This window comes from Natator depressus, chromosome 7 (genome assembly GCF_965152275.1).
Source record: "Natator depressus isolate rNatDep1 chromosome 7, rNatDep2.hap1, whole genome shotgun sequence".
Lineage (NCBI taxonomy): Eukaryota > Metazoa > Chordata > Testudines > Cheloniidae > Natator > Natator depressus.
This window is the reverse complement of record NC_134240.1, coordinates 28,802,116-28,816,278: the sequence shown is the minus strand read 5'-3', so window position 1 is coordinate 28,816,278 and position 14,163 is coordinate 28,802,116. Positions and strand designations below refer to the sequence as shown.

Sequence of the window (14,163 nt, the reverse complement as noted above, 5' to 3'; positions counted from 1 at the left end):
TTTGTGGATGACACCAAGTGGGGAGGGGTTGCAAGCACTTTGGAGGACAGGATTAGAATTCAAAATAACCTTGACAAACTGGAGAATTGGTCTGAAATCAATTAGATGAAATTCAATAAAGTACAAAATACTGCACTCAGGGAAAAAAATCAAATACACAGCTACAAAATGGGGAATAACTGACTATGTAGTAGTACTGCTGAAAAAGATCTGGGGTTACAGTGGATCACAAACTGAATATGAATCAATGATGTGATGCAGTTGTGAAAAAGCTAATGTCATCCTAAGGTGTATTAACAGGAGTATCATATATAAGACCCAGGAGGTAACTGTCCTTTTCTACTTGGCACTGATGAGACCTCAGTTGGAGTATTGTATCCAGTTCTGGGTGCCACACTTTAGAAAAGATGTGGATAACTTGGAGAGAGTCCAGAGGAAAGCAACCAATTGATAAAAGGTTGGAAAACCAGACCTGTGAGGAAAGGTTTAAAAAAACCTGGGGATGTTTAGTCTTGAGAAAAGAAGACTGAGAGGGACCAGATAACTCTTTTCAAATATGTTAAGGACTGTTACAAAGAGGACTATGATCAATTGTTCTCTGCATCCACTGACGGTAGTACAAAAACTGTAAGGGGCTTAATTTGCAGCAAGGGAGATTTAGGTTAGATATTAAGAAAAAACTTTTAACTAGAAGGATAATTAAGCTCTGGAATAGGCTTCCAAGGGAGGTTTTGGAATCCCCATCATTAGAGGTTTTAAGAACAGGCTAGACAAACACCTGTCATGAACAGTCTAGGTATACTTAGTCCTGCCTCAGCATGGGAAGCTGGACTGGATGACCTCTCAATGTCCCTTCCCATTCTACATATCGATGATTCTATATCCTGCAGTTCTCCCTTTTTGCGTGGCCTGAAAGGTATATTAATCCACAAGAAGTCCAAACTATACATCACGAAAAATGCTGGATGGGTTTGACTGACAATATATGTGATTCTCCCTACTTTGAATATGAGGAATATGTCAAATCTGTGTAAGCTGATTCTTCCTCATGTCTCTTAGATTACTTTTTTTAAAGTGGATTTGCTCTGGTCACTGTACCGCACTCCACGATTGATTTTCCCCCCAGTTTACATCAAAGCAACGTTATTCTGGTCCATAGATCTCACTTTTAGATCTAATGAAGAGAGATGTAGTGAGTATTTTTTCTAATAAAGAACTAATTGATAAAAATAATCAAATGAAAAACAAGATATTTAAAGAGGTCTCTGGTAAAGTAAATGCCAAGTTTTTTTCTGCACTTTATTAGTACATTTACCAACAGTATTAAAACCATAAGCTACAATACCTCAGAGAAGTAAATGTATGACTTCATTAGCCAGCATGGAAATGCTTCATCAACCTAGAAGCATTCATTTACTTACCTCTTCACTGCTATTTCTCTGTTTAAAAAAATAATCAGCTGTGGAATTCACCAGAATTATGCCTGTAAGCAAACCATTCACAAATAAAAATTACTCGTGAAAGTGATGTCAACTGTTGTTTTTGTGACTAACTCATGCAAACAGTGAAACTATGGGTCTATATCTGGGCAACACCAAATCTAGTTTGGATCTGGAATTTGCAGCTCAGGTACATCACTCAATACAACTTCCTCTCTCACCAAGGAATAATAAAAATGGAGGAGAGAAAAAAGGGTAATTCCTTCTGCTGGGCCAACTTCCCTTTGGCCCTTTTTTTATGGCCCCCTAGTTCATCATTTCATCTTTTTCCATTGAATAAAGGTACAAAGATCTTAGTGAACAGACCATAAAAAGGTAACCAAATCTAATCAAATTACTCACTGCTCTCTTAATATTCTACATAGCATCCTTTCATCTGCAGCTGATCTTGACACTCACATCATCCGCTCTGACACTAAAGTCATTGTGTCATGTTAGCATTGCTTCAGGATCACCCTGTCTCTTCTTAACCAGATTTTGTAAGGCCAGGAAATAGCCTCTCTGGCAGCAATTTCATTTATTAGACAGAAAGCTGGTGAAGTCTGTAGTTTTATACCTAAAATATTTTCAGCTTCCATCGTTATTTTTTCCCAGTGCTCATGAATAACATTTAATTCATTAAACATGTGCAGCCAACCATAGGATTTTTGCAGACAGTCCAAAATGATAGGTTAACCAGAAGCCATATTTTGTAATTGAAACAATGACAACAGGAAATGTTAAAATTTTCCCTTATCCATAAGAAATTTCATGTACTATCTTGGGATAATGTTCAAAACGTCTTGGGTCATCATACAAGAGCTGCATGAAAACTGTCACTAAAAGAAGCCACATCTATAGTACATTTGTGATTGTTTCATGACAATTCAGATTTTAGTCTCCAGTTTAACATCTTGCTCACATGCAGATCAAATCTCCACGGAGGGAAAAAAAAAAGCTCTTCATAGTGATTCTGTCTTTGGTGACTCTCTCATAAGGCCTATATAAGAGCCTCGGGTATAACAGAACTAGTAATCTTTTATGAGGTCAAAACCTTTAAATCACATTGCTCTATCTATAAAGAGAGAAGGCTATGAATAGCATAGGCCTGAACATTCCTTTTATTAATTGTTAAGTATCAACTCTTTGTGTGGTGCTTTATCAGCCACAAAAATTAAGGCAGTCCCTGCCCAAAAGGACGACCACATGAAACAAAAAGGCAAGTGCTCAAAATGGAGATAGGAGCTATTGTTGGAAGACATCAAACAGAAAATTGCATATGCATCGCTGATTGGCAAAAAGCTTTCAGGAGCCAGCCCATGCCAGTCCACGTGGTAGAACACAATGGTTCGAGCTAGTCAAAACATTTTTGCAAAATGGTTTTTCATTCAGCGGCTTTGCTGAAGCCAAAACATTTTGTGGTGGTGTATCGATTTTTGGATAGGAACAGGAAGGTTTCTGAGGTCCCAGGTGGACTCCGGTTACTAAAAGAGGAGAGACCCAGACTGAAATTCTGACTATTCAAATCTGAAAACAGGATGTTTCAAGACAATTCTGTTTTAGGGAAATGTTTGAACGCTTTTGGTTTTGTTCCAATGCGGAATGAAATCAAATTCCAAAACCTCGAAAACTGTTATGAAGTGGAATTGTTCTCCAGCTCTAATAACAATACAGTGTCAGCAATGGGGCAAGACCAGTTTGCTGTGAAAGCTATCAGGCTTTGCTTTTCACTCCACAGCTACTCAAACCCTCTAAGGGGCACCACAAAATGTTTGTGGCGGGGGTGGGGAAGGTGCTGGAAAAGGGCAGGAGGTTTGGGGGTTTTTTTTGTTTTTTTTTTGCAAAACAGGTGAAAAGGAGATCTCCTTCCCTGTTCCCCATCCTTCGGCCCAGTGGTAAGAATTTTTCATATAGCTCTGATAGTGAAGATTTATTAACACTTATTTGATCACCAGGGCAATTTACAGAGCAGGCTGCCAATGGGGATGATAGCAGGATATGTGCTGCAGACAGTTCATGTATTAACATATATTAGAACCTATAATGTTGGGGCAGATTTTTATTTTATTTTACTTATGTGAATTGCCGCCCACGTTATAGCAGCTTTATAAATTCTATGAAATTCTGTAAAATTGGCAAACCTTTCCAGTATCCTTATGAACGTTTTGCAAAGACAAAACTATAACTTTTTACCCATATTTAGCTATCCCTCTAAATGCCTCAGTAAATTAATCTTTGACCAGTTTTACTGTCTCTGAAAACAAACCAGCAACACAATCTGGAAGTCCCCCACCCCTTTTTTAATAGTTAAAAAATATAAACAATCTGTTTCTATCAGTAGCTGAACATTACAGTATGTCCAAAGAAGGTCAGAAAAGATGTAGTTTTCTGTTTTTGCTTCAGGTAGAGATTGCCTTCATAAATTACCCAGGGTTTCAAACCCAGCATGGCTTACTGAGATAAACTGCTAAATATGCACAGGTGGGTTGGTCCAGCAGATATCGGATCAGAAAATACTGTTTTAAAAAAGCTGCTATATTCATCAGTCTTCCTTATATTGCACTATATCATGCTGTGTTAGCCCAAAACACAGTAACACAGCCCCATAAACTAGACCTGGCCTGTAGAAAGTATCTGGCTGAAAGAAGAAAAGGCTTTAATTGTAAACCAAGCACAATATTATCCATAATACTCTTGAGTATATTACACAGACACACACATATATATAATTGATGTGCCCTGCTAATCCTCTAAGGATAAAGCAGTGGGAGCGATGAGCTGATCAGATATGAGGGACTGAGGATTTAAGGTACGCAGTAGCCCTGGGGGAGAGGCAGAAGAACAGAAAACAGTTATCTGAGCACACATGATGGAGAAATGAATAAAAAATATGTTACTATAACAATATCAGGATGTTTGCCATTTTTTCATTGGCTTCAATGGTTCATTTAATTTGCAATATAAGTGGTGGGATTCAAATGCTGCCTGCAAAAGCTCTCTGATGAGGAAGAAAAGAGAGCCTGATCCTAAACCCAGAACAGACTATTATTCACTGGGATTCTTTGTAGTACATATATATGAGGGGACAGATTCACTTGCCTGCTCTGTTACCTTTATAAAGGGAATGGAGATCCAGCTAGCACAGAGTCAGAGTAGCTGCCTCCGAGGCCTCACTCCCAACAGGCTTAATTGCAGGATCCTGTTGTGGGCAGGGAAGGGGAGTCCCCAGCTGATGACCCCCTTCCTTACAACTGAACTGAGCACGGTAGAGAACCTGGCTTCAGAGCTTTAATCTGCATTTGACATATTATGAGTCAGACCCCCGGCTGGTATAAACCCGTGTAGATGGACTGGATTTCAATGAAGCGACACCAGTATACATCAGCTGGGAATTTGGCCCAATAGAGAGGGGCAGGTCTAGACTATCTGGTGTGGTACATTAAAAAGGTGTGTAAAATACATATATTCAGGAATTAACACAACACATCAAACCAGATGTCTATTCTGCCTCTGACTGCGGTCTTTCCCTTTTACCTCAGGATTGCCAGTCTTTTGCTCACAACTTGTGTGCAAAGCAGAAAGTTCCCAGCCGAGTGGGCCCTATAAGGAAAATTCTGCAGCCCACACTCTCCTGGGTCAAAAACTGCCTAGTGGAGTGGAGTGGGAAGAGATATCAGGGAACTGGTTACAGCTCCCTAATTCTCAAACTGCTCCGCCCCCAACGTAAGTTAAAACAGCCTAGGGGCTGTGCCAACACACACTAACAGGCTCCAGGCTCCAGTTGAGAATTAACAGAGTCAGTGCTGGCAGGCTATACCCTGCCCCCAACGTGCTCCCTCCCATCCACTACACTGGGAGGCGGGGCAGTTGGTGCATGAACTGGTTAAACCACTTCATACCATCTGATAGCTCCCCTAAACTGGGGTGATTCTCAGCTGTCCAGTTAGAGTCAGGCGAGTCCACCTTAAGCCACCTGAGTTGTGCAAAGAGGCAGGCTCAAGGGTTGAGAATTTTGCCTGTATCTTCTCTCCCATGCTGGATACTGGCCTGTGCATGGTTCTTTTTGCTTTTGAACAATGAAGGCTGTTCTTTAACTGGTTTTCTGTTTTAGGCTGCTAGGTGTGTACTAAAGAACTGTGACCTAGCATTCGCAATTGTCAGCAAATAACTGATTTTTTTGAAGAAACCAGTGTTAATTAGCAATAACATGTAATTTATTTTGGTGATAGAAATCACTCATGTATTGAGAACCTAACCAAATAGACCAATTTAACAATCTTCTCTGCAGTCTTATGACTATGTAAATTTTTTCACTGCTGAGGTCAGACTTCAGGATTCCAGATCCTTTTCACGGTGGAGGGTGTGTGTGTAGCTAGATAGATACAGATGTGGTGAGCATGCATGTGCACGTGTGTTAGTAGGAAAATAATACTGTTAAATGGCACAGAATTAAGCATGTGCAAGGGTTTAAAAGCGAACAGCAACTTGAGCTAAAAGCCATAAAGGATGAATGTTTTATCTTTACAAGATCTGCTTATGGACTTGATTCTGCAAGGTGCTGAGTACCTTTGATTTTAGCAGGAGTTGTAGGTGCTCAGCATCTTGCAGGACTGGATCCTGTAATAGGAATTAATGGATCCCAAGAGATATCGCTCCAAACCTGAGAAGCAAAGCCACAAATGCTTCACAGTACAATCCAATAAATGCAGGTTTTGGCTTCCCTGATCATGAGGATTAGTGAAAGATGACAGGAACTGAAAGCGGCTTACTCTTGTTTACTACTGTCATGAGAAGGAAAAGCAAAGTGAACCATTGTAGATTAGTTGTCATAAAGCTGCTAGTGTCCTGAGCTACTGTACCAAAGCAGAGCTGTCCCTTGCCTTTTCTGGCAGAATGCGTATTTCAGATACTGAAGACCTGCATCCCTCCCAACTGTTCTTCCCCTTATGATTTGTTTAATTAATTTATTGTTGACTTTAAGAGTGTCATACAATGGCCTGCGAGTCTGTGTGTTTAGACAGAAGAATGAATACAATAGGATATTCTACCATTCACTTTTAAAATGGCAGTCAAGTATTAGTCCATATCCAGGAAATGACAACAACAAGCCAAATAGTGCAATCCTTACTCACTTAGGCCCAGATTTTGAAAGGTATTCAGGCACTGCTGCACTCAACATTGCAACATTGCAATTCCTGATTTAGGAGCCTAAATCCCATCAACAGCCAATGGGATTTTGGCTAAGTCCCTAAACGCTTTTTAGTAATGAAATTTAAGCTCCTGAATCAGTTAGGCATTGCAATGCTGAACTCAGCAACACCAAAATACCTTTAAAAATCTGGGCCTTTGGCAAAACTACCACTGACTTGTATCAGAGATTTGTCTGCACCATGGGAGTTTTGTTTATTTGCCCCCAATAGCGAATTCACCTTGCTTTCTTTTTGCGAATGGTTCTGCATTTTGTAGCTTATGCGTTTAAAAATATCTGTCATCTAACAAAACGCAGCAAACAAAAGAAGGGAAGCATGGAAGGTACGACAGTATTCCAGCAAGGCTGTAAATTGTTTCAGCCTTATTCTTATCTGTTGATAAAGTCAATACTGATCTGTAAAATAACGGTTGCTTATCAGCTACTGCAGCTGAGAAAAAACATGTCAGAGTTTCCATGCTGAAATTAGCTTGGAGTGAATGGGTTCTACTGAAATAATTTATCCCAAATATTAAGAGCTGAATCTTGTGCTCCTTAGTCTATATGGAAAATAATGGGAGTCTTGCCTGAGGAAGGTGAGCAGAAATTAACACTAGATACTTAACCAAAAGCATCCAGTTCTCTTTGATTTAGCTCTTAGGCTAGAAATCTTGTGATGTTAGGCTCTCTCTTGGAATTTCAGGACTTTCCCAGTTCTGACAGGATGGGAACAGCCAAATCAATTGTTTTTTGGTGTTTTATCTTCCTGGTGACACCAAAACCAGGAAGTGTACAGCTATGTGACTTCAGATTTTTAAAATCTCCAAGTTTCAGTCCAAACCAATTAGCTGAAACTCAGAAGTCGAGATGTAGTTCACCTGTATAATCTGAGTAATTTAAAACTAAATTTAAAACTAAACCAGACTAAAGCACTGGCTAATATACTGCAGGGAACAATCTTGCATTGGCAGAGACGGGACTGGATGACCTAATAAATCTTGTCCACCTCTGTTTTATGCTGTTCTAGGATTTTATGGCATATACAAAAATTGTAATAATTTTACCTGTCACATAGGAGATAAACCCACATCCTTATCAGCTGAAATACTGTCACCTTTACTTCTTTATCTTATATAATCAAAGATTTTACGTTGATCTCAATAGTAAAAAATGGAAGAAACTACCAGCCACATATTCCAAGTTGTCTCACATTTTGGCCAGTGGAAATAGAAGTTAAGAAGAAACCTGGAGTCTTTTTCTCTCCAAGTCTACAAACTCAAATGCATCATCCGATCACAGGAAAATAGCAAAGAGCCTCTTGTCAGTCTTTGTACAGAGCAGAGCTGTTCATGGCTTTGAAGAACAAGCTTACCTTTGGTCTTCCTGGACAAAGGAAGAGTAACCATAAAATCTCTGTGCACATGTTCTCTTGGCTTCTAAGGAACCAACATACTTCAACACCTGCCTGCAATTCTATCAAAAAGCTCTGAAGTCTCTTCCTTGGGGAGCTGCCACACTAACCTCCAACATGAAATGGTTCCATGCAGAAGATCCACAAAACAGCTACAAACTCCAAATCAGGGAATGATCTGGTGAAACACACGAGGAGTCAGGGCAAAGCCAAAGTACAGCTGTGCATACCCCACACTGGAAAAACAAAGGGCCAGATCCTCAGCTGCACTAGTGCTGTGCATAGCACAGCAGGGGTGATAAGAAACCACCATTATGTCTCCCTCCACCCTGTACCTATGCAATCAGCCCAAGGTGTAGCTTACAGCAGCCTCAGGGCTGCTCTGAGCTGTGTTTGGCTGCAAAAGACCTCAACGGGCTATTCAAGCAGCTGAGGGGGCAACAGAACAGAGGAGCACTCTGACCAAGCTCCCTTTCCCAACCCTGGCATGCCACCCACATTAGGGACCACAAACTGGGGGCAGAGCAGTTACATTGGCTCCTTCCATTAGGAGGTTCCCCAGGTAGCCAGTTATATCAGCATTCCAGATGCTTTTTCAGAGCAGTGCAAAGGAACTGGGGAGGCATCGGAGGAGAGGACAGTGAATATCTGCCCACCAGTATAAATGCTAACAATAAGTTTACGCTGCTCCAAGTAGCATTAACTTGTTCCTGGCAAAAATTCAGAGAGTGATATGGAAAAGGTAAATGTGTTTGTGGATGTTTAATCACACAAGCACTGGGGCCAGGGAAAGATGTCATCTCAGCTTTGGCAAAGGTACCTGGAACAGTCTCCCTCACCTTTTCACACACTATGCCCTTTTCTGCAGACTCTTCCTTCCATAGATATGTCTAGTAGTGCAGTGCTCTGCATCTTCCCCAGCATGGTTTTTGCAATACTTTGATCTCTTTGGTGTGTGGCTCTAGCCATGCCTGCTGCTAGTAATACACATTTTTTCTTGTGACTGAATGGTATAATACATACTAACGTACATAGCTCAGGGTTAAAGTACCTTTTTGAGGATCTTAGCCCACTGCGCAACATTTTATCACAAAGGAGAACGTAAGACACTCTGCTGGAGTCTATTTTCGGTCAAGGTGAGAAAATGTGCCAGAAAAACCTACACTCAGAAACCTGGGGAGGTAGCATCATAGAAAGTGGAGCATGTTTGAACTTCACTGCTGGGAATTTTGAGGAGCTGTAACTCCCTTTGAGTTAAAAATCTTTTTAAAGAAGTTAGACTGTGTAGATGAACATCTTTTAACTTTTCTTTAGCCTTTTCTCATTAACATATTAATGCAAACAGACACTTTGCATCACTTTTCTCATGGACGGCAAAAGGGATGCCTGAGGGAGTTTGTCTACATAGATCATTATCACCAGCTTCTCATTTGTGGTCTGGAAGTTTACAATGAAGACACGCCACTTGTGCAATATGAAAAATGATCACCAGTAGTATGAAAGAGGAAAAAAAATCTTGCACAGTACAACAGTTGGCCTGGGGGAAACTCAGTTTGTCACCAGCACTCTGCATATATCGTTTCTCCTACAAATATCCCCGCATAAATAATGTGGTCTCATTTTAAATTAAGTGTCTCACATAAAGATATAATTTAGAATTATATGACAACTAGTCCATGATAATTAACTTTTGGTTGACTATCCAAACCACTAGTGCAGATTTAAAGACTGTGTCAGAGTCAGCTAATTCAATGAACATTTTTATGACAATGAATTGGTATTTAACTATGATGAAATTCATGCGGAAAAGGGAACGGAACCATTCAGTAGCCCCAGACCCTGGCCCAGGGGATAGATTTCACCTCACCAACTTTTACACACACATACTCGCACATGCATACATGTGCACACGTACACACACAGAGTTTGCTAGCCTGAAACAGACATTAATTACAGCAACAAAATGTATTACTGTCAACACAGGTATTCTACATTAATAAATATAAATTGTTGTTTAAAACATTTACTGAGGCCTGCCATAAGTGCAATAAGATGGGCTGGCTTGATAGCCTACAGGTAAGTGCTATATGCTACCAAGCAATTAAATTAATTCAAGGCCAGATTCGCCCTGGTGGAACCAGATTTCTGAGATGAAATCCAGGCTCAGTGAAGTCAATGGGAGTTTTGCCATTGATTTCAGGGGGTTCAGGATTTCACCCATGGGCCACACTGGCACAAGGTCTGAGCCACCAATGGACAAGCCACCAACAAGCCATGTTTCAGTTGTGAGCCCAAAGCAAAGCCCCAAAACTGACCTGACACTCTAGGGGAAGGGAGCAGAGCCAGACAATTTTGCAAAAGTCAATGAGCATAAATGCAGAGAAATACAATCTGTGTTTACACATAGCTCTTAATTCTCAATACATGTTTCCTAGAACTTGGTTATTTTTCATATGAACGGTTCTAATAAATCTAATGTATGGTTAAACGTATGTAGTGGACATAATGTAAAGCATTACCAAAAAATGCTGGACTGAATGTGTCTGATCATTTCTATCAGTATGCTAAAATCAGATCATCAATATAGCCTGTTAGAACCACACAAGCAAATTAAATCAGTGCAGCTTGGCATTCTTGAGGACAAGCTGAATTGTGAACAGAAAGGACGGGATTTCCAAGAGCCCTCAGCACTTGGCTAACTCTGCTCCCATTAAAGTCAATGGTAAAACTCCCTAAATATTTTAGGGCCAGATCCTGCATCAGGATCCACTAGCATCAACCCTCACTGAAGCTAAAGGGACTCTGCACAGCTGCTGGGACCCATGCTGTCAGATTACATTGCAGAATTGGAGCTTTAGTTTGTGCCTTAAATCTTTTTTCAACATGTAGGTATTCTATTCCACTAACTCATTGTGCAAGGAAAAATGAGATTTTCCATTTTCTGCCAGGTCAATCTGTAGTTGTCAGGAGATTATTTCATTTTAATAACATAGATCTTTGAATCTGATATTATAATGAAAATGTATTCCTTTCCCCTTTAAAGTGATACTCTCATTTCACATGTCTATTAATCTATGCGTTTCTTAGATGCCCCCCACCACATTGTAAATAAATATGGGACACACACACACACGCACAAAGAAGATGACTTCAAACTTTTTACCATAATTTAATTCCATTCCATTATATTTAAAGTTCAATAAAATCCTTTCTGGAGCAGCCTACTTAAAAAGGCTAGTTATTGCAGCCAGCTTGCCCTGCATGGGTTGGCTTAAAAACATGGTGCATTCCTCTTATGTTTGTTTCTTCGAAATACTTGCACAGATCAAACATACCAGTATTGCATATCCAAAAGTGTATAACAAAGTGAGTAAAGTGAACTCGCTGGGCCTTTTGCCTGAGTAAGGACCGCAAGATCAGGTCCTTAATTAGTACTTCCATGCAATAGCTCAGCATGTTGTTAAACTCATTGAGGTATGCTTTGTGTCCCAATAATAGACAATATGGTCTAGTGTACGCAAGCTGTTAAACGTAATGCAAACCAAGGCAATGGTTGCTGATACCGAATATTTAATCAAAACTATCATAACAGGCAGAGATTTAGGAACAGAATTTTTCCTCTAAAGGCAACATCATTTATTACTATGATTATTGTAAATGGAATCACGGCTCTGTAAAACATCTTGCTAGTGAACATGCTTTACAAGTCCCAAGCAAGCAGCTCGCATTTTTCTTTCTAACTGTATTATGTCGATATTCCACCTTATCTTCTTCAAAGCTTTTACTCTGAATAGAGTCTTGACAGCTTTTCAATACAATTACACCAACGTACATGAACCTTTCCAGCCATCACTACCACTAAAAGGCTATTATGAAATGATTACCATGGAATTGCAGCTACATTAGGGCCAAGTCATCTGCAGAGACTCACTTAATTTAAACCTCTTTCACTTATCTGAAAAACTTTGAGAAGGTGGTGGCTGGTTAGAAGGGATGGGTCAATTCTTACAGGAATGAATCCTTCACCCATTGAAGTCAGTGGCAAAAGGCTCACTGAGTTCAGTGGTGCAAGCTCAACATAATTACCTGCGATAGAAAGAAGGAATTCTGTGTAGGGGGTGATACCAACAGAAACAGAGATGCACCTTCAAAATGAGTACTCAGGCCTCTCCTCTCAGATTGGCCCAAACTGTAACTCATCTTTGGCTTTGACTGAAAAAGTGCAGGAAGCAAAGCTGATTACTCCAAACTCCCTTCTTAAAAGACCAAGCAGCCTGCATCATGATGTGGTCCTCGCCTGAGAATAAAGGAATTAGTTATTCCTAGGATACCCAGTGCCTTACAGCTCGGTCTAGTACTGTCCTGTGCACTATAACATTGTGACAGGTTTCAGAGGGGTAGCCGTGTTAGTCTGTATCAGCAAAAACAACGAGGAGCCCTTGTGGCACTTTAGAGACTAACCAATTTATTTGGGCATAAGCTTTCCTGGGCTAGGTTAAGTGAAGTGGGTTCTAGCCCAGGAAAGCTTATGATCAAACAAATTGGGTAGTTTCGAAGGTGCCACAAGGACTGCCCGTTGTTATAACGTGTTATGCGGGTGCATTCCGTTAAGGAGACCCTTCAGAGCCTCTGCCAACACATCCTCTCCCTGCACGAAGCCAGCTTATCTGATGACCCCGTTTGACACCACTTGCCTCTCTGGAGCTAAGAGTCCCAAATCCAGCAAACTGAGCTATGGCTACAGCAGAGAGTCGGCAAGTCAGTGCCAGTGAAGGCCATTTAAAGGGGTCCGGACTGCTCTCCTCCTCTGGCTTGGAGCCACCACGCAGCTCCGAGTGCGAGTTTACGATGCATTTCAAATCCGCACTGGAGCTGAAGTCTGACCCCGCTGGGCAAAAGGTGACCCCCCCACCCCGCCCCCCAAAAAACAACCGGAACTCAGAGGCTGCTCCCTGTTTCCTGCAAGTGGGGTGAATCCCCAGCAATGTGAGTACCCCCGTCCACAGCTCCGACCCTCCCCGCTCCAGCAGTAGCAGCAGCCCGGCTGACTCCCCGGCCCCCACAGCCAGGAGCTGCCGGCACACCGGGCACAACCACTCGGCGGGCTCAGCCCCGGGAGCAGCGCTCGGCAGGGCTGCTGCAGCTCCGGCTCCCTTACCTGTATAGTTCTTCGGGGCATTGCGCCCGTCCTCCCGGGGCCCGCCCGCCCTCGAGACATCCAGCCCGGAGGCGGTGGCCGTTTGCATGGCTGGCGCCCGGGCTGCCCTCCGCGCGCGGCTGGGGTTGAGCCCGGCGAGCTCGTCCCGCAGGTGCAGGGTTCGCAGCCTCCAGCTCCCCGCGGCCCCTCCGAGGCGGAGCGATTCGCTGCCCAGCAGGACACGCGGCGGCCACCCGGCCGCGCTGCTCCGTCCCGGGCGCCCCCCGCAGACACGCTCACTTCTCCTTCCCCCGGTTCGCGGCTCTCACTTCCCCCGAGCTGTCGCAGCCGGGGGAAGCGGGCTGGCACCTGGAGACCCCCCCTCCTCCCACTTCCCCTTCCCGCCGATCTGCAGATCTAGCCGCTTGCCCGGGCTGGAGGAGACGCGTCTCCTTCCATCCTGCCCCTTTGCGCTCCGGGGTCCCCGGACCGCTTGGCAGCCAGAGATTTGCAGTCAGCCGGCTCCCCTGCTGCTGGTCTCGCCTGGGCCAGAGGCACGACACCGGCTCCTCAGCGGCGAGCCCCGGCCGGGCACTTGGGGGGCTGATAAAGGCAGGGGAGAGCCTGGGAACGCAGCTCCCCAAGCGCAGCCAGACCTGCTGGAGACCCGTGGGCACCCACCCCCGCAGGGGCTTGGACGCCTGCTTGCTCCAAGACGTGGCTCTTTGCCCGATGATGGCTGGCGCGGAACTTCCAGCCGGTGCTGGGACGGCAGGAGGGGGCTCCTGACGATCAGCTGGCGAGGGTGGGACCCCCTCCCCCTTCCTGGAAGTCACCCTTAATCCCTGGCCTTGGCGCTGATAACACAATCCCCAAACGCGGCAGTTGGGGCCTGGCCTGGCTGACCGGCTGGAGGAAGCTAAACCGAGCGGGACTGGGCTGAGGCTGC

At 43.1% G+C, this 14,163-nt stretch overlaps 1 protein-coding gene across 1 annotated transcript in view; it reads right to left on the bottom strand.

Moving 5' to 3' along the window:
* Nucleotides 1–13,470, bottom strand: part of SUSD3 (sushi domain containing 3) — a 49,495-nt gene extending 36,025 nt beyond the window's left edge. Inside the window, exon 1 of the mRNA XM_074959701.1 lies at nt 13,236–13,470. Coding sequence (XP_074815802.1) covers nt 13,236–13,323 — 88 coding nt within the window. The 5' untranslated portion in view covers nt 13,324–13,470. The remainder of the gene's footprint in view (nt 1–13,235) is intronic.
* Nucleotides 13,471–14,163: the final 693 nt, after the last annotated feature.